This window comes from Brassica napus, chromosome C2 (genome assembly GCF_020379485.1).
Source record: "Brassica napus cultivar Da-Ae chromosome C2, Da-Ae, whole genome shotgun sequence".
Lineage (NCBI taxonomy): Eukaryota > Viridiplantae > Streptophyta > Magnoliopsida > Brassicales > Brassicaceae > Brassica > Brassica napus.
In genome coordinates, this window is record NC_063445.1 from 572173 (window position 1) to 599204 (window position 27032).

Here is a 27032-nt window from a genome sequence, read left to right on the forward strand (position 1 = left end):
ACTGTGTTCACCATCTTAGTTTTTTTCTGAGTAACAGAAAATATTGTGGTAACTCAAATTCAGGATGTAAATGAATTATCAGTTAGTAAACCATCTTAGTTTTTTTCGTTGCCTTAGATATACATATATCAAATTAATTTGTCTGTTGCAGTAAAAGAAGTTTTCTTTTGTTCACTTGTCCCTCTCGTTGCCCACAATCAAGACGGGCCTTAGGTTACTCACCACATTTAGTCTTTTACGTTCAATTGTAAATATATATGACGTCACACTGAATTTATATATGTGTATGTTATCTGATTGGTACATGCACCAATCATTTTCAAATTTGATTTGCTTTAATAACACAAGCCATGCACCTCAAGTTGCTTTCCTTTTTAAGGCGACCAATAACTAAGAACCAGATGTAACACACGTATGTATACACACACAAGTACATAAGTATACATAATTCATATGCTCCATTTCTTTTCTTTCATTTTTTTTTGTTGCAAGCTTTTTTTACAATACTGATCAGTCAAAGAGTTACATGTTTTTCTTACTCGTTAGGGTTAAAGAGTATAAATGACTTTGAAGGGGGAGAACAGAAAGCAAATATTTTATCCTTGTATTTATTCCTTTTTTTTTGTCACTGAAATCCTCGTATTTATTCCTAGAATACATTATTTGCCACTGAAAATGAATCAAATGACTATTAGAAATAGTTTTTTTAATATATTTTATGTCATATCGATATGAAAATTTGTTTTTATTTCGAAATAAGACTGGATATGGTGGCCGATAAATAGATGATCGTGACGGATGATGGTGACGACGGCCCACGTAAAGTTGCTTGGTCCTTAAGCAAACACACGAGGCCTAATTTTAATAATTGTCATCACATCCTTAAACATATTACATAAAAACTTATTTTGTGGACCGTAGTTGCTTTCAGGTTTCAAGCACATCAGCATCGATCAAGCACCTGTGTTTGAATTCGCAGCGAAAGGAGTGGGGTGAGATCGCAAGAGAGACAGAGCTGGTTTTTATAGTCTTGTCAACATAACAGAATGAAATTGGCTTAGCAATTTCAAAGAGCCTCTTTTAACATTTCCTTGTATATTGGGTCTATCCGTATACATATTTTTTACGGGCCTGTTTGTACTGAGATTTATATTTGGAGGTAAAACATATGAAGTGTTCAGTGTTTCAACGTGTAATATCCCCCCTTCACTAGGAAAAAACTGATTCCAGTCTCTCAGATAAATAATGAAAATATACGAAACAATTATACAAAATACAATCAATTATCAAGGACGAGCTTCTAAAGAAGAAAATGAATATAAGGCCTCTAACCATCGACGGAGCTGACTGAGACTCTGTTTATCATGACTCTCACCTCATTTCCTGATTTATATTCCTACTTGAAACTCTCAACTACTACCTTCCTAATGGCGAAAACTGATATCTGGTGCCTTCTCGATATCATCATCAGGCTGAGTGAAGGCAAATCACATTATGAGATTATCATTACAAATTTTGGAGATATTACGCAAGGATAAGATATATATACGCACCTGAAGTAACCGCCAAAGCAAGTAATCAATGATCATAACCATACATAATACCTTCCCTGCCCACGCTCCACATGACAGGAACCTGCCAACCATCATCATTATATCTTCATTGCTCTCCAAAAGAAAAACATCAATCTTGATGAGTAAGTAAGGATACCTCGATAGACGTTCTAGCAGACTTCTATTAGAACACTTCATGGCACGGTCGTACACAATCTCGGCTCTTTTCGCTACATCTTGCCAACTGTACAGCTTCTTCATCCGGTGGTAAGCAACAAGTACAAACATAAAATATATCAGTCTTTCATCTCTTAGTTAGTAAGTAGGTTGATATGTTAGTTCTGCATTTGAAGCACAACTCACTCTATTGTGCATCTCCTCAGGGTTAATACTTGGAAGTATTGATATCGCCTTCCCGATTGCTCGTACCATATCGTCCTCCGGATCTGGCTCAGCAAGTACAACCATGTCATCCGGTAAGACCTACACAAATCCAGGAGACAGAAACAATTAGAACAAAAAGAAGATACTATAAGAATTTAGAAAGGGTACATGCCTCAGGGACACATCCAACACGAGTGCTAACAGTTAATAACCCGCAACTAGCTGCCTCCAATATAGCTGTGCAGAAGGCTTCTGTTAAAGAACTGTCACATGATCAAAAACTGGAGTAAAGATGAACCATTCACAAGTCCATGTGATGAGTTTTTTGATTTCAATAAGAATCAGCCTGCAATCTGCACACCTGTTAAGGAATATATGACCGGTGACCAAAACAGAGCGCACACGAGAATGAGGAACTGCATCAAGCATTTCAACTCTATCTTGGAGAGAATGCTTCTCCCTCACTTCCTCTAGTCTCACATGCTTTGGTCCATCCCCTCCAACTACAAATCGAACCTTTCACAAACCAAAACATTAAAAAAAAATAAAGTCAAAATGTTATAAAAATCGGTGCCTAGACATCTGCCTAGTCTGCAAATCAGATCTAAAAGAAACCATTTTTCTAGAACAAATTTTAAGATATCAGTCTAGGCCCTTGAAACGATTCTTTTGTACTATAAAAGAGAGTTTAATATACATTATTACAAATGTAGAATGTGTTTAGAAATTTTAAAACAACACTAAACATCATAGGCTTTCGGTATATAGAGCATTTATCGAAATTTCAATATTTTTGAGGGGGTTAACACATAGATTTTAAGAAAAAAAATAAAAAAATATGACAATACTATTTTAATACATGGTTGCATCATGCACTAACATATGATGAAGGCCAAAGAGGTTTGAAACCTTTGTTTTCTCTGTTTCTCTAGAGAATAACGATTTTATAGTGGTTAATCTACCAATTTTGGGAATATTATGAAGTTTTACTAAATTAATTGTTAAAAAATGATGCTCATGTACCATAAAAAAGAGTTTAATATACACTAATACAAATGCAGAATGTGTTTAGAAATTTTAAAACAACACTAAATATCATATGCCTTAGTATATAGAGCATTTACCAAAAAAACTCAATATTTTCGTAAGGGTTAACACATAGGTTTTGAGAAAAATCGAAAATATAACAATACTGTTTTAATGCATAGTTACATCATGCACTAACATATGATGAAGATCAAAGAGGTTTGAAACCTTTGTTGTCTCCGTTCTCTAGAGAATAGCGATTTTGTAGTGGTCAGTCCACCAATTTATGGAGTATTGTGAAGCTTTACTAAATTAATTGATAAAAAATTAAAACGATGCTCATATACCATGAAAGAGATTTTAATATATATTAATACAGATGTAAAATGTGTTTAGAAAATTTAAAACAACACTAAAAATTATAAGCTTCAGTATATAAAACATTTACCAAAAAACTCAATATTTTCGTAGGAATTGACACATAGATTTTGAGAAAAATTAAAAAATATGACAATATTATTTTAATACATGTTTTGATTTTATATGGAGGTAAACATATTAATTACCATATCATAAAATTCAAATATCACCTTTCCCTACTCTAAGTATTTGTATCATATATTATATATATAGTGATGCAACTCATGCAATGAAAAATTATTTCAAGCTCTCAAATACAAAATCATTTGAAACAAACAAATACAAAATACAATCGGAATTTGTTATGTTCATTAGACTATAAAAAAACAAATTTCAAAATATCATAAGTGTTTCAAACAAGAATTTCACATGAGCCAGCTTGCTTCGCTATTAATTCTGGGACATTCACATGGTTGGTGTGGACCGTGAGGTTGATCCGATGGCTCGTCTCTCCACCATGAGGAAATGTCCGAGAGATTGCACATTGTTACGACGGTTATACTCGTTTATAGTAATTTTGTTATGGGGAATGATAGTAGAATGTGTGCTTAGTTTGGAACATATAGAGAAAATCCATGGCTTGTAAGATTTGAGATTCTTCTGATGTTGATGATTCCTAGAAGCTGTTTGATCAATCCTTGTTCGATTTGATCTTCTTGAAAGTTCTAGAAAGCTTGATATCCCCATTAGGTTTCCTAGTGTGTAGCCCCTATCTCGAAAAAATGATCCCATCGACTGAAAAAACAAGAGCAGTAGATGTTATATCTAGTGTATATATGGCAAAAGTACAAAGTGTACATTGATGCACCCACACGCAACATAAATCTTGTAGTGGTTGCGATGCTTACTTTCATTGAAGAGGTCGAGAGTTTGAATTGTGATGGTGAATGGTGGCCAAAAAAGTATAGTGTTTAATATCTTATAGAAAAAGTGAAACTAAAATCGATATTGTTTTGTAAAACTGAGATCACAGAAAATTTGAAATCGTATATGAGAATGAGAAAAACAAAAAGGTCTGTGAATTCACATAGCCTAAGTGGATTACTGGTAAATTTTCAAATACAATGGTTCCACTTTCCAGTACGGTGTGACCAAAAAGTTGCGAATATATTTGAGAAATTGCGATGATTAGTATTTTGTTTTTATGGTATAGTGCTAAATGCTAATAATACTTTTAATTTAAAAATAAGAAATAACAATTCCCGACAAACGTGCCCTTTTCAGACAAAACCATCGCAGCTTTAAAGAGCATACAATTGGTTCACGTTCGCTCAGAAGTCATCTCAACCAACAACAATACTGTTTTTATTTTTAACTTTAATAAACAAAACCAGAAAACAAAACGAAAGACAATGTGAATTGAACAGATCCAAAATAGTAGTCAAAGTATAATCATTATCGAATTTGTCAAAAAAACGCAAACAAATTCAAATGGCTCATCAATTGATATGCAAGGAAAATGCACTCTGCCAAGAGCGATGAATAAGTAGTTTGATGTATATATCATGTGTTATGTGTTTGTATGTGTAGTATAAGTAGAGGAGTGTAAATATATATCTGACCTGGGAATCAAGATCGGAGGAAGAGGGAGAGGAGGGAGAAGGAGAGTGAAGAGAGCTGAAGGAGATGGAACCAGCAGAAACTTGTTCATGATGAGGTTCTCTTGTGAGTCCTCCAATTCTTGCATTTACTGGTCTCAGACCCAACGGCCATCCTTCTTCCTGTAATTACACCCATTAGGCATGTTTATATGCATATCTATGTATGATTGCATTTATGCTATTGTGTTAGAGAGTGAAAAACTAGATGGAGTACCTGGTGAGCCATTTTAGAGTTTGGAGAGAGAAGAGAGAGAGATTTGGTTGAGTATAATTATAGAATCAGAAGATGCACAAAATTAAGAATAAGGAAATGGGTATTTACTTTACGGAGAGAGATAATTTATTTATTCAGTATTTTAACCCAAACAAAATCATAGAAAAACATAAAAATGTATATGGCTTCGCCCGGGTTCGAACCGGAGACCTTCAGTGTGTTAGACTGACGTGATAACCAACTACACCACGAAACCGTTTTGTTAGATGAGTACAAGTTAGTTTTCATCAATGCCTACATTGGGCAAACTTCTATGCAGCCATTACAACTTTGAATCCATAATCATCTGATTTCAAAACTGTGAAGTACTTTATAGTTTAGTTGAGGAAAGTAAGGATTATCGTGGTTTGGGTTTAAATTGTTTGATTAGATTTAGACACTATCTAGAGTATGGAGGATTTAGGTTGTCTATAATCCTCTGGTTAGCATTTCTGATCATGGGTTTTCGCTATAATACCATATAAACTGATAGATATAATAATATTTAGTAGAAAATGATTTTAAACATGAAAGTAATAAGTAAAGAAAGTAACTACAGTAATATATAATATAGAGTGCCGTTAGAAGCTCGAAATTGAGAAAAGTAGAAAAAGAAATGCTTTGGTGTGGACAAAGACCATATGCTTCGTTCTGTGTACCTCGATAGACATCAACACTTTTTCCTTTTTGGACCACATCATTCTGTTTTGTACCTTTCTATTTTTTTGTCCTTTCAAAAACATGATTGGGCTAAACAACATAGAATTCAAACACACAAAGGTTGAATGTTCAGAATAATCAGCTGATTTCTAAAACTGAGGTATAACGGTTTTACTTTCGGTTGCAGTGTTATGTTCCATTTAAAACTAGGCCCTAGTTACTAGGGAGTAGAGATGTGACTATGTCAGCGAAGCCCATACCACAAGCTAGTACGAACATGACGACTACATATTTTTAACTATGGAGCAAGAAGATCAATAACATTTAAAAAAAAAAAGGTCATGGACCAACTCTAATCAATTTTTTATTTTTTTCTTTACCAAAAAAAAAACTCTAAAATCAATATGAGTTTTGATGATGCAATACAATGTTTGGATCTATTCTTTTTATATCAATCTGTGGTTATATAATTTACATATCAAACTCAGTAGACTATACAAGAACTTCGTAGGAGCTGTACACTGTATAAATATACGTAAATAATGTACATGAACGCGTCAAAACAGAGAGCCTTGACGACTGACTCTGCGAGGCAACCCAAAATTCTGGTATGCCCGTATTTGACCACCGATGGTGGATGTAACGATCACCATACCCCAAGCCGTTGGTTGATTATGCGACCCATGACTGCCACTACCATCAAACCAAGACCACGAAGATATCCGAGATGATAACGACATAGAAGGTGAGTCCCCTGCCTTTAACGTCTCTCCTGTATTGTTCTCTGCTTCGTTCTGCGGAGTATCCGTCGTCGCGGGGTCATCTTCTTGATGTTGTTCTGCATCTCCGTCGGCAGTGTTGTCATTGTTCTTTTTAGGTAAAGGTGGGAGGCCGGACTTTTTACCATCTTGTGTAGTGGTGGTTGAAGTTTTTTTCGTGTTTTTCTTGGAATGAGTGGGTGGTGGTTCGCCTTTTACGACGCCATGCCAGGGGATTGCCACGGAAACGTCTTTGCATGGGAAGGCTTCGTACGAAGTACACATGGCGATGGTTTTTCTGCCGGTGATTCCTAGTCGTGGCTCTTCGTGTTTCCACACGTAAACCTGCGAGTCCTCGCTTGCGCAGATAATGTGTTTAGCATCTAACGTGTACGATGCTGTCATTTGGCTGCATGTGTTTTTGAAACCTGCATGTTTACGGATCAATACAAGATTTATGAAAAAAAATGTTTTTGTCAATGATTTATAATTTTTTTTTGGTGAAATTAGATGAAGAAATGAATGAATTGTTTCAATTTACATACCTCTGAATTTTTGAACAAGTTCAGTGCCATCAAGGATCCGAATGCGTGAATCAGCAGAAGTTACAAGCACTTCCGCTGGATTAATCGGTGAAAACTGTTCATACAAAACTCAATGGTAAGGAACCATCCTCTCTTATAAACATCTTTAGAAAATAAAGAGTGGAACCTGGAAAGCTGTGATCTTCTTAGCTTGAGCTTTCTTTTTGTTTTGTAGATCAATATGGTTTATTTGCTCCAACTTGCAATCTGATCAATTAAAAGAGATAAAAAAATTTTATGAAGTGTGTAAGGTTAATTAATAAACATAGTTACAAAATGTAATAAATATTTAGCCAATATATATACCCTCTGCACTGTAAAGCCGACAATTCCCTTTATGTGAGCCTACAAATGCAGCCTACGTATCAAAGAAGCATAGAGATATCAATACCATGTCATCAATTTTCAAGTAAAAGAATGTGACAACTCAAGAGAATTAAGCACCTGACCATCAGGAGTGTAACAAACCGCGGTAACCATTTCATTTAGATCATTCCACTCCACTACTTGACGGTTCGATATGTTCCATATACGGATCTTAGCATCAAGGGAGCCACTTATGAAGTAATCTTCATCCAATGGATTAAAATGTACACAAGTAACTGAAAAACCAAATTGTGCAAGGCATTATTAAGCTCCCAGCATTGTGAGTGTATTAAAATGACATTTCTCATCTTACCATAGTCATTGTGGGCAAACAGTTTTAGGCAGCTTTGAGTTTCAATATCCCATAATCGCACTGTTTTGTCCTTAGAAGATGAAAGCAATAGCTGCATGAGAAGGGTAGGTTAAGTTTATAAGACACCAATTCATGTTTTCTTGCATAGCAAGAAAGGAACAGAAACTAACATTTGACCTAGACCAGGACAAGTCCAAAACATCATCCAAATGGCCAGTGAAAGAGCACACTGGTTTATCCGACAGCGAGAAGACAGTTTCAGGAGCATGGACATAATCTGGGATCTGACTTCCTTTTTTAGCAGATGAGCCTTTCCCTTTTTTCTTCTTCTCATTGTGCACTTCTGAATCATCACCTTCCGAAGAAGAAGCAGACATTGAAGGATGAATGGGCGTCAAGCTCCCTTCACTCATCGACATAATCTCGCATTCCTGAACCTCCCACACATGAATCGCGCAATCCTCCCCTCCACTAGCTAACAAATGAGTATCAAGACTAAACTTCATAGTCCAAATAGCTCCTTGATGAGCCTGAATCTCTTGGCACAAATGCAACGCACTTAGATCCTTATGAGACTTCCCTGAATGCCTCACCTTCACCCACTGATTCGTCTGGTCGTTCCCCTTCCCGTCAACTACTTTAGGACTGCTTGTGCCACTACCAGTAGAGGAATCCTTCTCCGAAGAAGCCTTGGAGCTCATTGAGTGGGCCACACCCTTTATGTTCTTCAGCAACGCAGCTCCTTTCTTCTTGCTCACTCTCAAGCTCTTCGACACGTACGAATTGAACTTCCTCATATCAACAGCCGAGCTCGCGTTTTCGCGCCGCATGAGGTCCTTAACAACTGATGAGTATCCAACGCTCTTCTCGAACTCGTCCATCGTCAGCTGCTTCCCCGTTTGAATATCGCTGAGACGGTTCCACATCCCGTTCTCGCCGTACTCCTTCACGACGAACTCTTTGCCTGTGTCGAGGTTCTTTATCAGGAAGAAGGCGCTGAACTGAGTGTTTGAAATCGCAGAAGAAAGCATCGCAGCCCGTTGGCCTTGAGATCGCGCGTTTGTTTCGCGCCGCGACGGTGAGGATTGAGCTTGCGTGGAGTGCTGGCAAGTTCTCCCAGCCGCAGACGCGGTTCTGGTGAGACGCGATTTAGACGTTTTCCCTAACATTTCGTCTTTCCTCTTCTTCTCAGCTGAAGACGATTCGATGTCAGAATCGGATCTGGACCGTACGATCATAACCGAAGATGGATGAAGCTGTTGAACTATCTCCCGAGGAGGCGTTTCCTTATTAACCTCTGTATCGGCTTCTCGAGCCGTTACAGGATTATTGCTCACGCGCTGGATCGAGATAGCTCCGAGCATGCTCCTCTTCGACTCGATCCCCATTCCGTTGAGAAGCTTGCGTCTCCGCTCCGTTATAGATCCCGGCGCCGACATCCAGATATCGTAATCCGGCGACATATTGTTCGGCTCAGGAGGAGGAGGGCGAGAGAAGGAGATCCGGCAATCGTCGAACTCGCCTTCCTCGTCGGAGGATGACGCTAAATCTACGGGTACGACGGTGGAGATACGGTTGGAGCTCTCGAAGAAGTGATCGTCGTCGTCTTCAACGTCGCCTAACCCCGCCCAGTTCATCGTCATCGTCTTCTTCCGTTCGAGTTTCCCGTTCACGCCGTCTCGATTCGCCATAGCTATACATAGGTTTTCGATTATATTCCAGATTAAAATTTGAATTTTCTTGCGAGCCTTTTTTTTTTTTTTTTTTCTGTGTCGTGTGATATGTTTTTGGAGGGAGAGGAGTGGGAAGGAGATAATCAAGGGATCCCTAACACTATTTAGGGGGGGGGGGGGGATTCGTAAATATCATGTTCAACTCGCTTAATATACATATACTAGATGATTCTTCCGTGCTCATGGTATAAGTCTTTATAAAGTTAATATATTATAATTAATTGATATTTACTTTTGGTTTTAAATAAATTTATAATATATATAATATATTAATAATATTATTTTATTTTAATTATACATATGAATTTTGATATATTGCTTCTGAAGTCTCATGCATATATATAAACTACATTGTAACAATTAGTAAATAGTTTATTTTTATTTATTTATATGTTTTGAATCATCCTGCAATTTATATGTATAAAAATAAATAGATCCTTATTATAAAATTTTATTTTATTTTATTGTAGTTAGATATTTTATTTTGGATATAAGTTGGATTAGTCGAGTGGCTCATGTTGTGAGTATAATGAATATTGAGTTACATCTATTCTTTCAAATTTAAACTCAAGTATAATTATTTTTGTTTTTTAGTTAAGTCAAATCAAATTAGTTTTATTTTTCACTAAAATGTGCATGTATTTTCATAATATTTATCAAATAATATGTTAATTTTTTAACGAATATTAGAAAATAAAAGGTTGATCAATAAGAAACTACATATATAAGTATAGCTGATAAATTTTTGTAAGCTCATGAACGAATATCAATATTTATAATAATTAAAATATTTTATAACTTCTAAGTAATTGTATGCCTAAAAATAAGAATTCAGATTTTTTTGGGTATTTTGATTATGGGTATATTAAGTTCCACAAACATAAAAAAAACAAAGAATTAAAAAGAAACAAAATATGAAGGAAAAAATTTCAGTAAGGATTTTGAAATTTTTTTTAATCAAAATAGGCTTATTATAAAAAAATATTTTTAGGTTCCATTTTTATTATCTCTTAAAATCAGCACTAAAATTGTGATTTTTTGTGAAATCATATTATATATGTTAAATATAATTTAGACGTATTTTTTACTGTAATTGTAAGATATCATAGTCAGCTAAAATTATGAAAAACAAAATTCAATAATAATAATTATAAACTATTTTTAGTCAATTATACATATATAGGTTTATGTTATTTAATTATTTTATGTAATCATCTAAGAAAATAGATAGATAAAAAAATATTTCTATTACTTTGAAAATATATTTATTATATATTGAGAGATATAAATAAGTTATTTTTATTACTTTAAACATATATTTTTCTTATGTAAAAGTATGTTTTAAACATAATATTACTATTATTTCAACTTTTCTTTTTAATGAAATCATATTATATATAGATATTTTCGTTTTTATTTTTTCTTAAACTTAATAATTATTTCCTTTTTTATTATATATGTTATTTAGAAAAGTAAAAAGGAAACTAAAAAGGATTAATAATAGTATTTAAATTAAATCTTTTAAATTTATTAATGGTACCTGTGTAAATAACCGTTGTAAAAATTAACGTGAGCATGACATGTAGGAAACTGACTTCTCAAATAATATAATAGAGATAAGCCCATTTAAAAGCCCAACTTGTTTAAACCATTCAAGTGGAGCCATGAGAGCATCTTTATCCATAGAAACACTAATGAGTTTCTAAATGATTATCTTATTATATAAGTGTAGTTAGTGGAGTTAAGAAATCTAGTTAAGAAACTGTACGATTTTGTGTCTCCAATGGTAGTTTCTTTATTAAGGGTTTCTCATCATCCCTCCCCTATTCAAAACCCAGAAACAGAATCGTTTAGACAAAAAAAAATTTAAAAATTCGACTCTGATAAAACGGAATTAATCGAATCAACCTTTGCTTAGATGGAGTGGTCGCCGGCATGCAAACAGAGAGGAACCTAGATCAGGGATTCTGGAGAAGACTTGAATTTTCGGCTGAGAGAAGAGCTAGAGAAGGAGGCGATGAGATTGAGGCGGAGGATGGCTTCGTCGGTTACGGATCGGACTGATAGCGATGAATCGTCGCCGGCGGAGATCAAGAGAGAAGAGAGAAGAGAAGAGAGAAGACGGAGAACGCGAAGAGAGAGACAAGGAAAATAATGAAAAGAAAAAAAGCAAAAACCAAAATTAAACCTCCCTTTTCTCACAAGCTGACACGTGGTTATACAACCCCATCTAAAATCGGTTACCAATTAGCCAGTTTAAGGATCGGTATCAGCCAGTTAATTTCCTTTTTGATTTAAATAAATGGCCAATTAACCACAGAAACCATTAAGAGAAACCGGGATAATGGTGCTCTGAGACTAGTGAGGTCTTGTAGTCTCTGTTTCTTTTTGTTATTAGAAGAGTTTTGGCATTACGATCAAATTGCTTGAATCGAGTTACCTGTTTAACTTTAACAAATGGTATTTTAATAGAGATAGTGTGTCTACGCTATACTTTCAACAGCCCGTCTAGCTCAGTTGGTAGAGCGCAAGGCTCTTAACCTTGTGGTCGTGGGTTCGAGCCCCACGGTGGGCGACATGTGTTATTTTTAAACAGTTTCTTCTTTTTTTTATTTTCTTGATCCTCCTTCGACTTGAAATTTACAGAACAAATAATACCAATCAGATATTAATTTATATACAACTATGCAAATATAAAATATTCATTTGAATTCTTTTTTAAAACTAGTTCCTAACATTCTAAGCGTTTTGGTTATCTTTACGTTACTTTCTTATCACGAGAAAAGCACAATCCAATATAAAGAAAAGCAAAACGCAATCATTATAGAATTAGACTTCTCGATACTGCATTATACGTATATGGATGGTCCTCCTAAATTTAGCATTACCTTTTTCTATAGGTTTGATTCGGATACTCACCTAGAACGGACAAGGTCCATCATGGGCACACATTTCTTTTGGTAGCCCACCCCATCTTGCCTCATCTTTTTTTGTTTACTTTTAATTCGCTTTGTCAAAAGTCATGGAAGCCAAACTTTGGAACACTACTTTCTTTTGCAACATCTTGTCTTAAGAGACTTTTTTAAAGAAAATCAAATCAATCAGTCTATTATCTAAACTAATTCAAGAGTTTTGAAAAACCAACAAATGATAAACTATAAACCAATCAAACAATCCTAAAATGTCAAGTGGTGGGATAGTTTTCAAGTTTGAGGATGTTTTTTAATGTTTCGGCCTTTTTAAAAGAAGCAGAGTTATTATGACAACCCGCCCCGTGAGAACTACCCGCCCCTTAGGCCCCAGGCTCACAGCACTGCAGCGCACCGACCTAACCCCTCTATTATGAGTTCTCACTAACTCCAGGTTGTTGGTGGGCCTCGAACCCAGGACCTCACCTTTTAACAGAGGGGTTGGGGTCGGTGCGCTGCATCGCTGTGAACCTGGGGCCTAAGGGGCGGGTAGTTCTCACGGGGCGGGTTGTCACAGTTATATTATATATATACATATTTTTTTAATTAGATTTTAGGGGATTTCATTGTAGATTTGTTTCCCTTTTTATTCCATCAAATATAGGCAGAGTAATATTTTTGGTGTTGAATGGTGGTAAGAAACTGATTTTCCGTGAGCTAAAAGGGAAATAAATTTTGAATTGATGGTAATTTAAAAAATATATATTTTGCAATAAATCACATGAACTTTAATGATAGACTTTGAATTCATTTCAATGGAAATGACTTGTCATGTTAACATCTTCATTCTCAATATTTTCAAAATTTCAGTTGTTGGAGAAAAAAGGAAAGTATTAAACAGAAATGAATACTGGAACGATTATTTAGGTGATAAGAGTTGACTAAAGTCTTGACAGGTGGAGGGTCCATAGTCTCTCATTTTCCATATAAATAGAGAATCATGAGCTCCTCGTTATATCAGTATCTCTCTCTCAAAGCCAAATAAACATTTTAGATTTTTTCTTCAGTTTCTTAGAGAAGATGTCTTGCTGTGGAGGAAACTGTAGCTGCGGAGCTGACTGCAAGTGTGATGGCTGCAAAGGGTAATATCTCCCCCACTCTCTCGTCCTTTTAAACCTTTTTCCCGAGATTTTTTTGCTTCATGCAGCTGTTTATGAGAGACCTCTTGGTATATTGAATTTGGTGGTTCTTTGATCATCTTGTTGACAAACAATCTTTGTATTTTCGCTTTGGACAGTTGCAAGATGTACCCAGACTTGGGCTTCTCAGGGGAGACTACCACCACCCAGACTCTTGTCCTCGGCGTTGCTCCGTCGATGAACTCTCAGTATGAGGCTTCTGGCGAGACTTTCTTCGCCGAGAATGATGGATGCAAGTGCGGATCTGACTGCAAGTGCGACAACCCTTGCACTTGTAAATGAACAACCCCAATAAACCCAAACCCCAAGTATTTAAAGTAAAACCTGATGTTATGTTTGCTAGTATGTAATAATGACTTATTTCGCCGGTTGTTTGGCTGGCTATGTGAGTCCTGTTGTTTTTCGTCTTCTTCTGTGTGTGTGTTTAAGGTTTGGTCATAAGATATCTCTGCATGTTGTATCTGTGTGACTATATATGATTCGAAAGTGTTATGTGGTTTGTAATTTGAAGTTTCAGTCATATCTTTTTAAGGTTGCTTCATTTTTGCTCAGTACACAATCAAGTTCAAGCCATGACTCTGGTTATAAAGCTTCGGTGCAGACACTAGTGAGATAACGCTTAACATATAATACCAAGCTCGTGAAAATTTGGATCCTTTTTGAACAAATGAAGCTACTGTATCGTCAAAGAAAATATTCTTGTTTACAAGCATATGATGTCATCTCCGCAAATAAAGAAATCAACCAAACAACGTGACAGAGTCTAATCAAAATAAAATAAAGGAAATCATCAGAAAATCTCTCAAATCTATAGGATGTTAACTGATGATGATTTAAAAGTAACATGTATAATGTACACGAAGAACAACAATCCCTGAGAAGAGAAGGATAGAAAGAGAACAAAGACCTTTTCTTTAAGTTAAGAAGGCTCCGATTGTGGTTTGGTTGAGAACTTTCGAGCTGTGATCGAGTCCATGAGATCCAACCTGACATCAAAGCAGAACACTGATATTACCATCCATACAAACTTTGGTTCTTCCTATTGATTTACTGATTGGTGAGTCGAAACATTTACTTACCATGTATGTTAACGCAGCATAGCGTTCTTCATTCAGGTATAGTGGTTTCCCTCTGGCCATCTCAATATCCTGGAACAAAAATTAAATCAATCGATAACCTTAGCAATCAAACATCTGAATCAACACGATCACACCTATTAAAATTATCCAAGGCCTACCTCTTCTCCAAATGTATCCAAATAAGGAGATGGCCAAGGTGATTGTCTTGCAAATCTTTGTAGCAAAATTGTAGTCCGCTATTGAAAACATGAATAATCAATTTAAAACCCCCAATAACGATGCAAACACCATACATACACAAGCGATATATTGTCACAAGAGAAGCTATACCCGTATCAGAAGATATACACCAGTACCAGCACCACATGTGACTGCATGAGTCTGACAACCACTTTCTCTGTAAAAGTATGTCGGAGACGTATTTAAATGGTTTCTAAAAAAAAAAATAACTAGGATATTTCGAGAGTAGTGAAAGTGAAGCAAAAACCTGCAACAAGGTCTCCATATAGGAGAACACAATCTTCCACAGAGAAGACATAGTGCAGGTTCTTCAATAACTTTCGTGCAATTGCTGCAAGGCTTTTTAATATACCTAATAAGAATAAGAAATAAAATACGCTTCTTGGTTAGAGAAGTTTAGGGAAATAAATTTGTACAAAACCAGAGAGAGAGAGACGCTGCTGCAAACCTTTGCAATAGGTCCTGGTATAGATTGGGTAATTTCATAAGCTGGAAAGGAACTAAAGGGGTTATGCAAAGGGGCCCTTTGACTCTGTTGACTCTGTATTCCATCTGGAAATGTCGAAGCCATGTTTGCGATGAAGACCAGAGAAGTTCATCATTGATAACGGTATCAATGGGAGGAATCTTGAACATTTTCTCCAGTTCATCCACATGCTTCAGCTCAGATTGAGGACTATACATGAAATCCATATAGTCGCTGTTGGAGTCAGATGGCACATCGAACATATGTACCTCTTCATGAAACTTCCCAGGCGCAGTTTTAAGTAACCTCCACAACAACGCACATCTCCTCAGAAAAGGAAGACTATATTTACGGATCGTCTCTTTTATATCACATGATAAATCCATATTATTAGACCTGAAATACTCCCAACCACCTGATTCTCTCAAAGCTATGGAGATGTCGCTAAGCAGATTTTCTTTGAAATCTAACTCACTAGTGTAACACAGGCGACCTGCACAATATGTAATTACAGTCTGCACCAAGAAAAAAACATGATTAAGAAAAAGTGAGTAAGAAGCAAAACTAGTCTACAATGTGGCATATACCTGAATAACAGAGACACTGTAGAAAATATGCACAATTGATAATAGAGATTCCTCGCATGTGATGAAAGGAGATGGGAGACAAAAGAGAGCCCACATCAGTGATGAAAATGGGTCATGGGCAAGAACTGGATCAGATGCTCGACTCCATAGCAGGTTTATATTCTTCCACGAACCTGCTGCGCCTGAAAAATTCTCAGATTTATCAAGAAAAATCATCTACAGTTAGCAACTAACTCTTTGATAATTAATTGGGAAATTGTAGAGAGACTAAAACTAATCCCAACTTATGTCAGTTTAAAGTAGACAGACAATGCCATATAACTGTTTCTCTATCAGAATTGGAAACAAAGTACCTTCACTTTCAAATATGCTGCTTGAAGAAGTACTTGAGATTCCAGAGCATATAGACTCCGCAAGATATTTCATACCCATAAATCTCTGACGAACATGTAAAGCATTCTTTGTCCGGGTGCTCTGTACCACTCGTAATAAGAGTGACAAAGCAATTCCCTTAGAGGTTTTAAACTCTTCATACAAGGAGTCAATACCATAGACAGGAAGCATTGTATTCTTCGCACAACGAGTCACAATTTCCATTGAAATTAGAGAGCACTTAAGGGTGTCCCACATGATGATCGATTGTGGTAGCCAAGAACTTCCCGGAGGTTTTTCCTGTCGCTTAGAAAAATAGAAATTCCAGAGCTTGTTGGAGACAGATTGAAGATCTTTTCTTCTTGGCTCATCTCCCTGCAGAGATACTGTTTTAAGAGTATCACCATCTTCGATCACGTTAGCAGCAAACTGTAGTAGACACAACGCTTCAGAGAGCAAAAGAGAAGGTATCTGTTCATCTAATCTACCTAACTTAGCATGCGAACTTTCTTGTAGCTTTGATACAGAACATAGGTCTACAGGACATGCAGGCAACACAGAATTAGCTAGTCGGCGGCATGCAGGACAGAGAAATTCTCCCTGAAAGAAGAAACAGTGATGAAGCTTCAGAAGGAGCACATTAAAACCCCATAAAATATATCTAAACTGGTCATATAAATACCTGTACAAGATCCACTATATGTGCACCTTCAAAAACATTTCTCCTGTCAGACCTACACCATCCAAACAAAGAAAAAGAGATTCTAAATGCAACGTTAACATCACAAATGTGAATCAAGCAAGCAACAGGTGGGACGGAGATATCGACATGAATGAAAAAGGGTTCACCATGTCTCACCTTTCTTTTAACGAGTTTAAATATCGTTCAAGACAGCTTTGATGCACAGCATGTCCACATGATGAAAGATAAATCCCATCACAGTCGGCAGGGTGAAACCCATCTGCACTGACATCCAGATATCTGGAGGTTTGTTTTGATCGAATATCTTGAAACCTATGCAAAGTAGATAGACCACCAACGGAACTCCTCTCCGAACTACTTTCAGAATCAGGCTGTCGATGATTTACATGTGTAAGGCTTTGATTTATCATGTTTTCAGTTTTTTTGCGAACAGTTTGATACATAGCTGTTTCCAATGACTCCAAGTTAGATTCATCTTTTCCCCTCGCATCGCTAGACCTCTTCTCCTTCTGACCATTCCCTAAAAGCCGGGCTGTTAAAGCCTCAAGCACATAATCTGTAGCAGACTCGGAGGTTGCATCATCTGACAGCTGCAGCACATGAGAAATCATTCTTAAACTGTCTGAGGAAACATTTATTCTCTGGAGATCGGGAGCTTCATCCATGGGTATCTTCTTTTCAGATTGTGGACATTGATCCCAAGATGGAGGGCCTCTATTCACAAAACTCAAAAGTTTAGATTTCTGCAGGTAGGAAAAGAAATTATTAAGAAGGATACGAAACAAAACTTCCTCGGAGTATACGTTTATTTAACATTAAAAATCACAAATAATAGCATCATCCATGCTACTAACCTGGAGAAAAATCAAGAAAGAAACCGAGTCTTTGGAATCTGGGTCATGGCAGAAGGAGCAGACTTCACGAATAGCAATTTCTGAATCATGTTCCACTACGGAATCACTTGTTTCAGTTTCAGATCTTAGATCATCATCATCCATGCTGGAACTCATTGTAGACAAGAATTTTGATTGTTCAGCTTTCATTTTTGCCTGCATCCAAGTTAGAATACCCATAACTAGTTTATCCTGGATCTTATCAATTATTACTGTAGATAATAAGTTAAATAATGAACATTTAAACGATCTAGACTGTCTTATACCGGAAAAATGGAAATATATTACTACATGCAGGCTTCCAGTTAATAAACATCCGGAGACAGAGTTGAAACTTAAAAATCTTACCAGAATAGCAGCCTGCCTCTCTCTAGCTTTAGCCTTGCGTGTGTCATCAGAAGCAGAGCCTGATGTGGCTTTGTCAAAGACAGAGTGACCGACCACCTCCGGGGCAAGACTTTGCAATAGGTTCATACAAACAGAATCAATTTCACTGAACTTCTTGAGCAAGTTTCCAATCCAGGACGAAATATTACAACTGCCTGCCTCTGGAAATTGATGGAGACCATCTCCTTCACGGGTCCTCATTAATGAAACAAGAAGAGACAACAAACTTTCTTTTCCAGTCCCTTGATTTAGACCAATTATTTCTAGACCAGCTAATTCGAGAATCGGAATAGAATCTTCTACGCAACAAGCCTGAATATTAGATCCCCTTTGCTGAGTGCAAATATCCAATGATAACGAGAGTAAGTGCAATGCACTTATGAGAACGCCATCTTGAGCGCGTGATTTAACAGATGAACCACTCTGTAGTGCGTAGTATAAAGTAGAGCAAATGATTTGAAATGTGGCTTTGCAAGTGCCGATTCTAGAAAGTCCCTTTAGCGGCGGATAGATCATTCTCCACCTAGGAAGCTGAGTGGTCACCGCAGACACTCCACAATAGCGTGAAAATCTTTCTTCTGCAGATTGCAACTCTCTCGAATGCCAACGAGGGTGGTAGAGATCCAATTCCTTCCAACAAGATGACCGTAGTGAATACTTTCCCTGCCAAAGAACTAACGTCACGTGAGTTTTACATTGTGTGTCAACTTAAGGGTGAGGCCAGTATATGGATTTGAATCAATGCCTGGTTCATGCCGGATGGATTACAATATACTGAAACGTTGTCTAAGACCTCCTGGAGCTCATCCGACTTGGACAGGTCACGGGGTAAAGATTTGACCAATTGACTATGAGTGAAATCTCCAGTGGCTAACTTGAATATGATCTCTCTTCTCAAACTTTCAACAGTAGAAAGACCACAAAATCGCCTTTCTTGCAGGATCTGTATCAGAAGAGCAAGCATTTCCTGGACCAAAACTGCTTCATACCTGAAAAGAATTTTATGATCAGAATAAATGTCAAAACCAGGCAAGAAAGACTAATAATAATAAAAATTTTAGATACAAGAGGGTCGTTTTAAGTAACCATCTAGCATTGTGTTCAAGAAAAAAAAAACTGACCATCTAGCAATATATAAATACGAAACAGAGAAGACTTACAGAGTAATATAATTAATTAAAGACGATATACTTCAATAATTAGAGACAATATGCTTCTGTTAAATGAAGAGAATCATACTGTACGCGATAACTTGACAGATTGATGTAGCAGAACTTTTAAACCATGTACTGAGAACGATTAGCAGTAAGAGGACAATAGCTACATACTCATTTGTCATATTGGGGTTTAGTGAAAGATAGCTCGAGAGCCCAAATCGGTCGAGAAGCTTATTAACATAAGAATCTGCGGGAGCCAACGCACCACAACACTGCAGAAGAAATAGATCAAGCTCAAGTCCCTGTTCTGACCTGTAAATGGAAACAACTAAAATGAAAAACATGCGAGTGAATGATGAACTACAGCGCTTCATGAAAACAATAGTATTCTTTCACATACCAGCAAACTGACCGATACAACTCGCAAGTTACTAACGCAGAATCCGCATTCTTCTTCCACATTCCAGCAATAACTTGGGCACAGAATACCCTAATGCGGAGCACATGCTCCATAACAAGTGCAGAAAATCCATAAGGATGGAAATCTCCTATCACGTAGCTGAAGAAGTCAGCCTGTGGGATCTCATGACTAACATTAACTCCATGGTGCAATGCCGATTCTCCATAACACCTCTCTAATGCTTTTTGTAAGAGCAAAGATAGTAACCGGTGTAACGGTAGATGAACTGATATGGGCTGAGAGCTCACATCGTATAGAATGTCCGGCCAATCACACAGACCAAGTATATGTACTCCGGATGCATTCGGATCGGAAGAGTTGCAAGATACTCCCCTTGAGTAAGCCTTAACATCAGTCTGAACCTCCCCATTCGATCCATCAACATTATCCAAGCTAAGATTTGTTTGTATATCGCCACATAGAGGTGATAAGCCAGTACTCGGATCTCTGCTAGAACTGGCAAGACTACTGGATACACTTCTTCCAATTTCAACCTTTGAAAATTTTCTCTTTGGCCATGACATCGTGCTGCCAGAGACGTTTCTGCAAAGAAATTTTGATATACCTTCATCATCTTCTAAGCATGTCTCCAGAACTTTCAAACACTCGCGTATCAACCATATGGCAGAAGAAGGAAGACGCGCACGGAAAGGGTCAATTTTGTTTTCAGGGACTATCGAGCTATCAGAGGAGCTGCTGCTTACCATTGCAGTACATACCGAATCTTCATGAGACAATCTCCCAACTTTTGCATACCTTTCTCCATCTCCATCACACTTGTCAAGTCCTGCCTTGGTGGTTCCCTCATTTTCTATTTCTTTATCATTGGCAGCAGAATATGTACCAGTAACCAACAGAGAGTGAATAACAGCTATTGAATGACCCAAAACAAAGAATAAATGCATATACTCATTATCGTCTTCAATATGGATTCCAGTCTCTCTTTTTATACGATTCATTCCTTGAGCAAAGGTCATGAGTAGCAACCATGATCTTGATAACTCCCGATGTTCATGTGTTGCATACTTGGAAACTACAACATGGCTCGTAACAAATTTCAAGTCTGCCATGACACGGTCACTTATCTCAGACATCCGTTCCCACTTCGTAGCCTGCAAAAGAAAACCGTCAAATACATCTTACTGCCAACATAATCAACCGAAAAAAAAAAACTCAAGTAACATAACATAATAGTGAACTGAAAACGTCATTATACCAAATAACTGAGAAATGAAGCTATGCGTTTACCTGTAGCACACCATCCTCTCCAGAACAAGAAACAAAGATATCATTGAGGCATCCCAAAAGCATAGCCAGAAAATTCATTTCCTTCACCAGAAATGGTGTTAGAGTTGGCACCGTGAGGATTTGCACAGAAAATGCAGACAGCAGTGGAAATTTCTTGAATGCATTATCACTCCCCAGCTTAACCGCTTCACTTATCACAACTGGATAGTAACTCGCAAATGCTTTTGCAAATTCCGACTTAAAGACTGGATCTGCTATCAATTTGAGGAACAAGTCATGTAGTTTCCTGGTTACATCTTGGTCCAAGAACCTCTCAGCCTTCACGAGATAATTCAGCAGACCACCTGAAGAGATAATCCTTCTAGCAACGAAACTCAGCAGACTCTCAGTGGACTGACTAAATTCCAGAAGCATTTCAACCACCGCAAATGTCAACTCGTTTGACATCTTCTGGAGTACTACTACAAGAGCATCTTTCTGAACAATACTCTCTGCAGATGAGAGCTTGCCACTCCAACAAGCAAAAAGCGCATCAAGCACAGGCCCAACCGAGTTCGCTAGATTCTCAGGGAGGGGCTGAATCTGTTCAGAACCTTTATGCTTGGAACAGAAACCCTCCCGTTTCCACGCCGTCTCGTCCCCACAATCACAGCAACCACCGCCAGTGTAAATAACCGAATAATCGTGGAGCTCGTGATCCCCATTCTCGAAACAAGGCACGCAGATAGCACAAGTCGGATCATTCTCGCACGTCCTACACTTATACGCTATATCATTGTGTCCCCATACGGAGCCACAAACACCTCGCTGATCAACATTCAACTCAGCGAGATTGCTCAAGGAAACGCCAGGATCGTCCTGGAACATCAGCCACTGAAGCCAATTCATAGCCTCACTAAACCTCTTCTTCCGAGACCGTTCCCTCGTTTCCTTCAATTCGGATTTAACTTCCTCATCGGTAGGTAAGAGAGCAGAGACGATCTCCGAGATTTTGGAAGGGTTAGCTCTAACGAACTCCACTAGAGCTTGTTTGGAGCAGCGTTCTTTAGGTACTCCAACGAAGGCAAGCCTCTACAAGAAACAATTCTCACGATTACTATTAAAACAAAGCAACGGCAAAGTCTATATGAATCAAAAACGATACCTCGAGGAGGGAATCGTGTGAACTGGGGAGAAATGAACCGAAGAGAGGCGAGTCGGTCTCCATCTCCCTGATTAACGAGCGGCGGAGATACAGCACCACCACGGACACGACGCTGCAGAGACACCTGCTTAACCCTAGCACGGAGCTGCGGCGACTCTCCAGGGCTTGGTTCCTCCGCCGAGGAAAAGGAAAAAAAAAGTCGGAAGACGATGAGAGACTCGCAGGGAGTGGTCCTCTTCGGTCTGAGGTAACTGCAAAATTCAAAACGATTATACAACTCATCAAAATCAAATTCTATTCATAACTGAAGAAGAAGAAGAAGAAGAAGAAATATACCTCCGATCGAAAGAGAGAGTTTGTTAGTTGATCAAGCGAGACGTGGCGGTTTGCGAAGCTCGGCGAGTCTCTTTCTTTTACAAAATTAGAGATAGGATTAGAAGAAAAAGTCTGGAGCTGTTTGGGACTTCGATGATTTTCTCATCTAATGATTGGAATATTAATGTTGCTTCTTTCTTTTTTTGTTTAGTTGTTGAAATTTTCATAAAAGGATATATATATATTATCAAGTTGAAATTTTCAATTACTATAATTGTTCTCTTTGTCAATTCACTAGCTCCACAAAGTCTTTAAAAATGTATATCTTAAATTGACACATTTTTTGGAAAATGGTTATTACATTTACAAGTATTTAGCACTAGTAAAATGGATTTGGGTCAGTGATGAAAAATAGATAAAATTAATATTCAATTCGAAAACCGTGATTCTGTACTGAAAAATAATTTTCAGATGAAATTGTTGCATTAAATTGTCATCTCATTGTGTATTAGTAAACTTTCCAATCATAAATACAACATTTGTTTGTTGACAAAAAAAAACATTTGTTACATATTTCCTAAAGAAATCAATATTTATCATTAACTATATACTATAATAGGATACTGGCCCATGGACCAAAGGAAAGTCTATAAATAGTTAGCGAGCCGAGTCCACACAAAGCCTAGAGCACATAACGATTTAAGGTTTTTGATTTATTGGGCTGAGCCGATTGCTATCTTAGCATAGTTTTATTTATTCACATTACTGGAAAAAAACAATGTTCATGTCTTTAAAATAGTTGTATTCCATTTCATTAATACTCAAAAAGTTCACATCCTTTTTTTCTACTGAGCAAGAAATTTCAAAAGCTAGCAGCAATATGCAACCATACACATGAACAATGTATCAATCTTTTTTTGTTAAATAAATTTTTGTAAACCGAAGTCATAATAATTCGTACATATATCCTTTTCAGTGTAAATTTTAAATTATGATATCAAGCTTCTCTTTTTGACATATGCATCGTTTATGCTTCTTATAGATGGTTATTTGCTGACAGAAAAAAAAGATGGTTATTTTTTTCTAATCATATAAGGTAAGATTTTTTTGTCTGGCACTTGTGTGTGGAGTGTGGTAGACTCCAAAGAGGGATATGGAAAAAGTCAATAAGTCAACGATGAACAGAGAAGGATGAGGAAGAAAACAAAGTCCCAACAGAAAGAGAGAGAGACATGAAAGAACTAAAAAGAACTCATATTGCACATTTATATTTGGTTTCAATTAAAATAAATATTTATCACAAAAGACTTTTCCTGTTAGGAGACAAAGAAAAAGTTTGGAATTTCATCATTAGCCAGCCCAGCTCTATAGTTTTCTTTCTTCTCTGGTGGGAACCTTCATTTCTCTTTCTCCTTTGGAGTTTTCTTGAGCCTTATTAGTGTTTGCTCCATTTCATACGTCTTCTTCTGGGTTTGTGTTTACACACATAAAACTCTGATCTGTCTTTCTCTTTTTTTTTTTTGCTCTTAATCTAAGAGTATAGATAGAGCGTGAGTGAGTCATTGGTGTTTAAATGGGAGCTTGTTTCAGCAATCAGATCAGAACAGATATTGCTTCCAGCACATGTGAGTCTTCTTGCCCAATTTCTTGCCTTTTTAGTATTAAATTTTAATGATTTGTGGTTCTTACACACTTGCTTTGTCCTGAATTAGAAAGGTTTTTATTGTTCAGACAGAGTAGAAGTCCATTTATTTCCATTATTAGTAATTAAGTGTTGGAATCTCTGGAAAGTACACTGTCGGTCGGCTGAGCATAATTAACTGTTAGCTTCAAACTGTTTCTGTCATTATGTTGATTTAGTTCTTGCCAGATTTGGAGAACCTTAAAAGGCCGCCACAGAATCAGATTCATAAACCATTTTTTGTAGGGCTGAGTTCGAAATTCTTGAGTAGGGATGGGAGCAAGGGCTCGTCCACTACTTCCTTCTCTCATATGCCTCGAACTGAAGGAGAGATATTGCAAAATGCTAACCTGAAGAACTTTAGCCTCAGTGAACTCAAGTCAGCAACGAGGAACTTCAGGCCTGATAGTATGGTTGGTGAAGGTGGTTTTGGTCGCGTTTTCAAAGGATGGATCGATGAGACTTCCTTGGCTCCTTCCAAACCGGGGAACGGAATCGTCATTGCGGTGAAAAGACTTAACCAAGAAGGCCTTCAAGGTCATCGAGAATGGCTGGTTAGTTAGTCACATCTCTTTTTTTTGTTATTTCACAAGTCTATTTCCAAAAACCGAGTGCTTGAACCTTTTTTTTTCTTTTCATTATGGAAAAAAAAAAAACAGGCGGAGATCAATTATTTAGGTCAGCTGGATCATCCTAACCTTGTGAAATTGATTGGATACTGCTTGGATGAAGAACAAAGGCTACTTGTATACACGTTCATGCCCCGTGGTAGTCTTGAGAATCACTTATTCAGAAGTAAGTTCAAATAACTTCAAAGGGAACAAAGCTCATGAGAAATATATTCAATATAATATGTTTTTTTTCTGATTTCTCAAAAACAGAAGGAACATTCTTTCAGCCACTTTCATGGAACACGCGGGTTCGAATGGCTCTTGGTGCAGCTAGAGGACTCGCTTTTCTTCACAATGCTCAACCTCAAGTTATTTACCGAGACTTCAAAGCATCTAACATCTTGCTAGATTCAGTAAGATACATGATTGATTGATACCTTTGTGTGTAGCTTTGTTTTATATATAATGTTTCTGTGTATATACAGAACTACAACGCAAAGCTTTCAGACTTCGGGTTGGCTAGAGATGGTCCAATGGGTGACATTAGTCATGTAACTACCAGAGTCGTGGGAACTCAAGGATACGCTGCTCCAGAGTATTTAGCTACTGGTATGTTTGTATTTATTTTATTTTTTTTACCACACAGATATGTTTGTGTACATGTGCTTTTTCTATTGCTTTTTATGATCAATGCAACAAAAAAAAAACTGATGTTCTTGTTAAATTTTGAAAGGTCATTTATCGGCAAAGAGCGATGTGTACAGCTTCGGGGTTGTGTTACTGGAGTTTTTATCAGGAAGACGAGCCATAGACAAGAACCAGCCAGTAGGAGAACATAATCTAGTGGAATGGGCAAGACCTTACTTAACAAACAAAAGAAGGCTTCTCCGAGTGATGGATCCTCGTCTCCAAGGTCAATACTCGCTTACCCAGGCTTTAAAAATTGCAGGTCTTGCACTCGACTGCATAACTATAGATTACAAGGTTAGACCAAACATGAATGAAATCGTCAAGACACTTGAAGAACTTCATGTCCCAAAGGAAACACCAAAAGAACAGCAGAGTCTTCAACCCAGCAGTGACAGCAACAACAAATCTCCACAAGCTGTGAATTATCCTAGGCCTTCAATTATGTAACAATCCACAAGATGTGATTTCACCGGGGATTTAGATTACAGATTACAAGATTAGTGCTGGCAATATTAATAGTATGTTCATTCAACTATCAATATTATATGTATTTTGGTTAATATACTACTAGTGTTGACAAGATTATTAATATGTTGGTTACTATATTACTTACCTATCAAAGATTATATGCATGTTTGGTTACTATTTTACTCAACTATCAAGATTATATTTATGTTTAGTCAACTAATCCATTAGTGAAGATTCATTAACGGCTGTAGTTATAGGCTTTATTAGTTTTTAGTTGGAAAAATAGAGAAGTTGCTTAAACTATACTTTGAACCAAAGATAAACTAAACTAAGGATATAACTTTTCACTTCTATAAATCAGAAATAAGTTGTCACATCTTTTTCTGGCCGAACATATATGTTATTACATTTTTGTATTCATATATTTGGTTATGAATTATGGCATCTCCTATAATAAATAAATTAAGATATCTTATCTTTTGTTTAAAAACGAATTGGGAATCGACCCAACTAACAAGTAAGATGTCACATTTGAAGTCACCGGTGATTTTCTTACGTTTGTCTATTGTTCTTTTGTGCCGAAAAATATTGATGCTTTAAAGATGAGATGATATAGGATTTATGCTTTCCACCATCTTTAATCTTTCTATCTTTCTTGCAGGTGAACCAACCAAATAGACAGATACTTATATTTATATATATGGGTATATCTTTATTTTTATCGCAACTTTATGTTTGTGTATTGCTGCTTAAAGGAAACTGAAACCTTTTA

General features: G+C 36.9%; 6 protein-coding genes and 2 non-coding genes across 10 annotated transcripts; 3 read left to right on the forward strand and 5 right to left on the reverse strand.

The window, feature by feature from the left end:
• Positions 1-1181: 1181 nt before the first annotated feature.
• LOC106424037 (phosphatidylinositol N-acetylglucosaminyltransferase subunit A-like) lies at positions 1182-2035 on the reverse strand. Its single transcript, XM_022707420.2, has 4 exons — positions 1917-2035; positions 1711-1808; positions 1554-1635; positions 1182-1472 (listed from the first exon to the last, which is right to left on the reverse strand). The coding sequence occupies exons 1-4, from the start codon at positions 2019-2021 to the stop codon at positions 1425-1427; spliced, it is 333 nt and encodes a 110-aa protein (XP_022563141.1). The 5' UTR covers positions 2022-2035; the 3' UTR covers positions 1182-1424.
• A 1573-nt stretch (positions 2036-3608) lies between these two features.
• On the reverse strand, positions 3609-5485 carry BNAANNG00350D. The gene is made up of 3 exons (XM_013864757.3): positions 5199-5485; positions 4946-5104; positions 3609-4118 (listed from the first exon to the last, which is right to left on the reverse strand). The coding sequence occupies exons 1-3, from the start codon at positions 5208-5210 to the stop codon at positions 3789-3791; spliced, it is 501 nt and encodes a 166-aa protein (XP_013720211.1). The 5' UTR covers positions 5211-5485; the 3' UTR covers positions 3609-3788.
• On the reverse strand, positions 5381-5454 carry TRNAV-AAC. Its single transcript has one exon. It is a non-coding gene; the product is annotated as a tRNA-Val (tRNA).
• An 840-nt stretch (positions 5486-6325) lies between the features above and the next one.
• On the reverse strand, positions 6326-11992 carry LOC106437112 (WD repeat-containing protein 44). 2 transcript variants are annotated; one of them, XM_022697722.2, is made up of 9 exons: positions 11560-11992; positions 11420-11474; positions 8089-9611; positions 7919-8009; positions 7684-7841; positions 7546-7597; positions 7367-7446; positions 7201-7294; positions 6326-7083 (listed from the first exon to the last, which is right to left on the reverse strand). In XM_022697722.2, the coding sequence occupies exons 3-9, from the start codon at positions 9607-9609 to the stop codon at positions 6455-6457; spliced, it is 2625 nt and encodes an 874-aa protein (XP_022553443.2). In that variant the 5' UTR covers positions 9610-9611; positions 11420-11474; positions 11560-11992; the 3' UTR covers positions 6326-6454. The 2 variants fall into 2 exon arrangements, with proteins under 2 accessions (XP_022553443.2, XP_013733492.3); XM_013878038.3 differs by lacking the exons at positions 11420-11474; positions 11560-11992 and having other exon boundaries at positions 8089-9755.
• Positions 11993-12153: 161 nt separating this feature from the next.
• On the forward strand, positions 12154-12226 carry TRNAK-CUU. The gene has a single exon. It is a non-coding gene; the product is annotated as a tRNA-Lys (tRNA).
• A 1177-nt stretch (positions 12227-13403) lies between these two features.
• Positions 13404-14300, forward strand: LOC106432553 (metallothionein-like protein type 2, MT2-22). The gene is made up of 2 exons (XM_013873401.3): positions 13404-13702; positions 13858-14300. The coding sequence occupies exons 1-2, from the start codon at positions 13641-13643 to the stop codon at positions 14039-14041; spliced, it is 246 nt and encodes an 81-aa protein (XP_013728855.2). The 5' UTR covers positions 13404-13640; the 3' UTR covers positions 14042-14300.
• A 140-nt stretch (positions 14301-14440) lies between these two features.
• Positions 14441-23028, reverse strand: LOC106424042 (E3 ubiquitin-protein ligase PRT6-like). The gene is made up of 18 exons (XM_013864780.3): positions 22832-23028; positions 22496-22746; positions 21352-22422; positions 20044-21215; positions 19815-19955; positions 19232-19475; positions 18448-19149; positions 18061-18255; positions 17363-17949; positions 17186-17237; positions 16485-17103; positions 16132-16313; positions 15527-16059; positions 15326-15430; positions 15169-15235; positions 14997-15074; positions 14839-14907; positions 14441-14745 (listed from the first exon to the last, which is right to left on the reverse strand). Exons 2-18 carry the CDS (start codon positions 22556-22558, stop codon positions 14674-14676), a joined length of 5952 nt encoding a protein of 1983 aa, XP_013720234.2. The 5' UTR covers positions 22559-22746; positions 22832-23028; the 3' UTR covers positions 14441-14673.
• Positions 23029-24063: 1035 nt separating this feature from the next.
• On the forward strand, positions 24064-26447 carry LOC106423938 (probable serine/threonine-protein kinase PBL11). Of its 2 annotated transcripts, XM_013864680.3 has the most exons (7): positions 24064-24197; positions 24354-24435; positions 24738-25045; positions 25151-25286; positions 25373-25515; positions 25588-25711; positions 25836-26447. In XM_013864680.3, exons 2-7 carry the CDS (start codon positions 24384-24386, stop codon positions 26237-26239), a joined length of 1167 nt encoding a protein of 388 aa, XP_013720134.1. In that variant the 5' UTR covers positions 24064-24197; positions 24354-24383; the 3' UTR covers positions 26240-26447. The 2 variants fall into 2 exon arrangements, with proteins under 2 accessions (XP_013720134.1, XP_048602629.1); XM_048746672.1 differs by having other exon boundaries at positions 24141-24435.
• Positions 26448-27032: the final 585 nt, after the last annotated feature.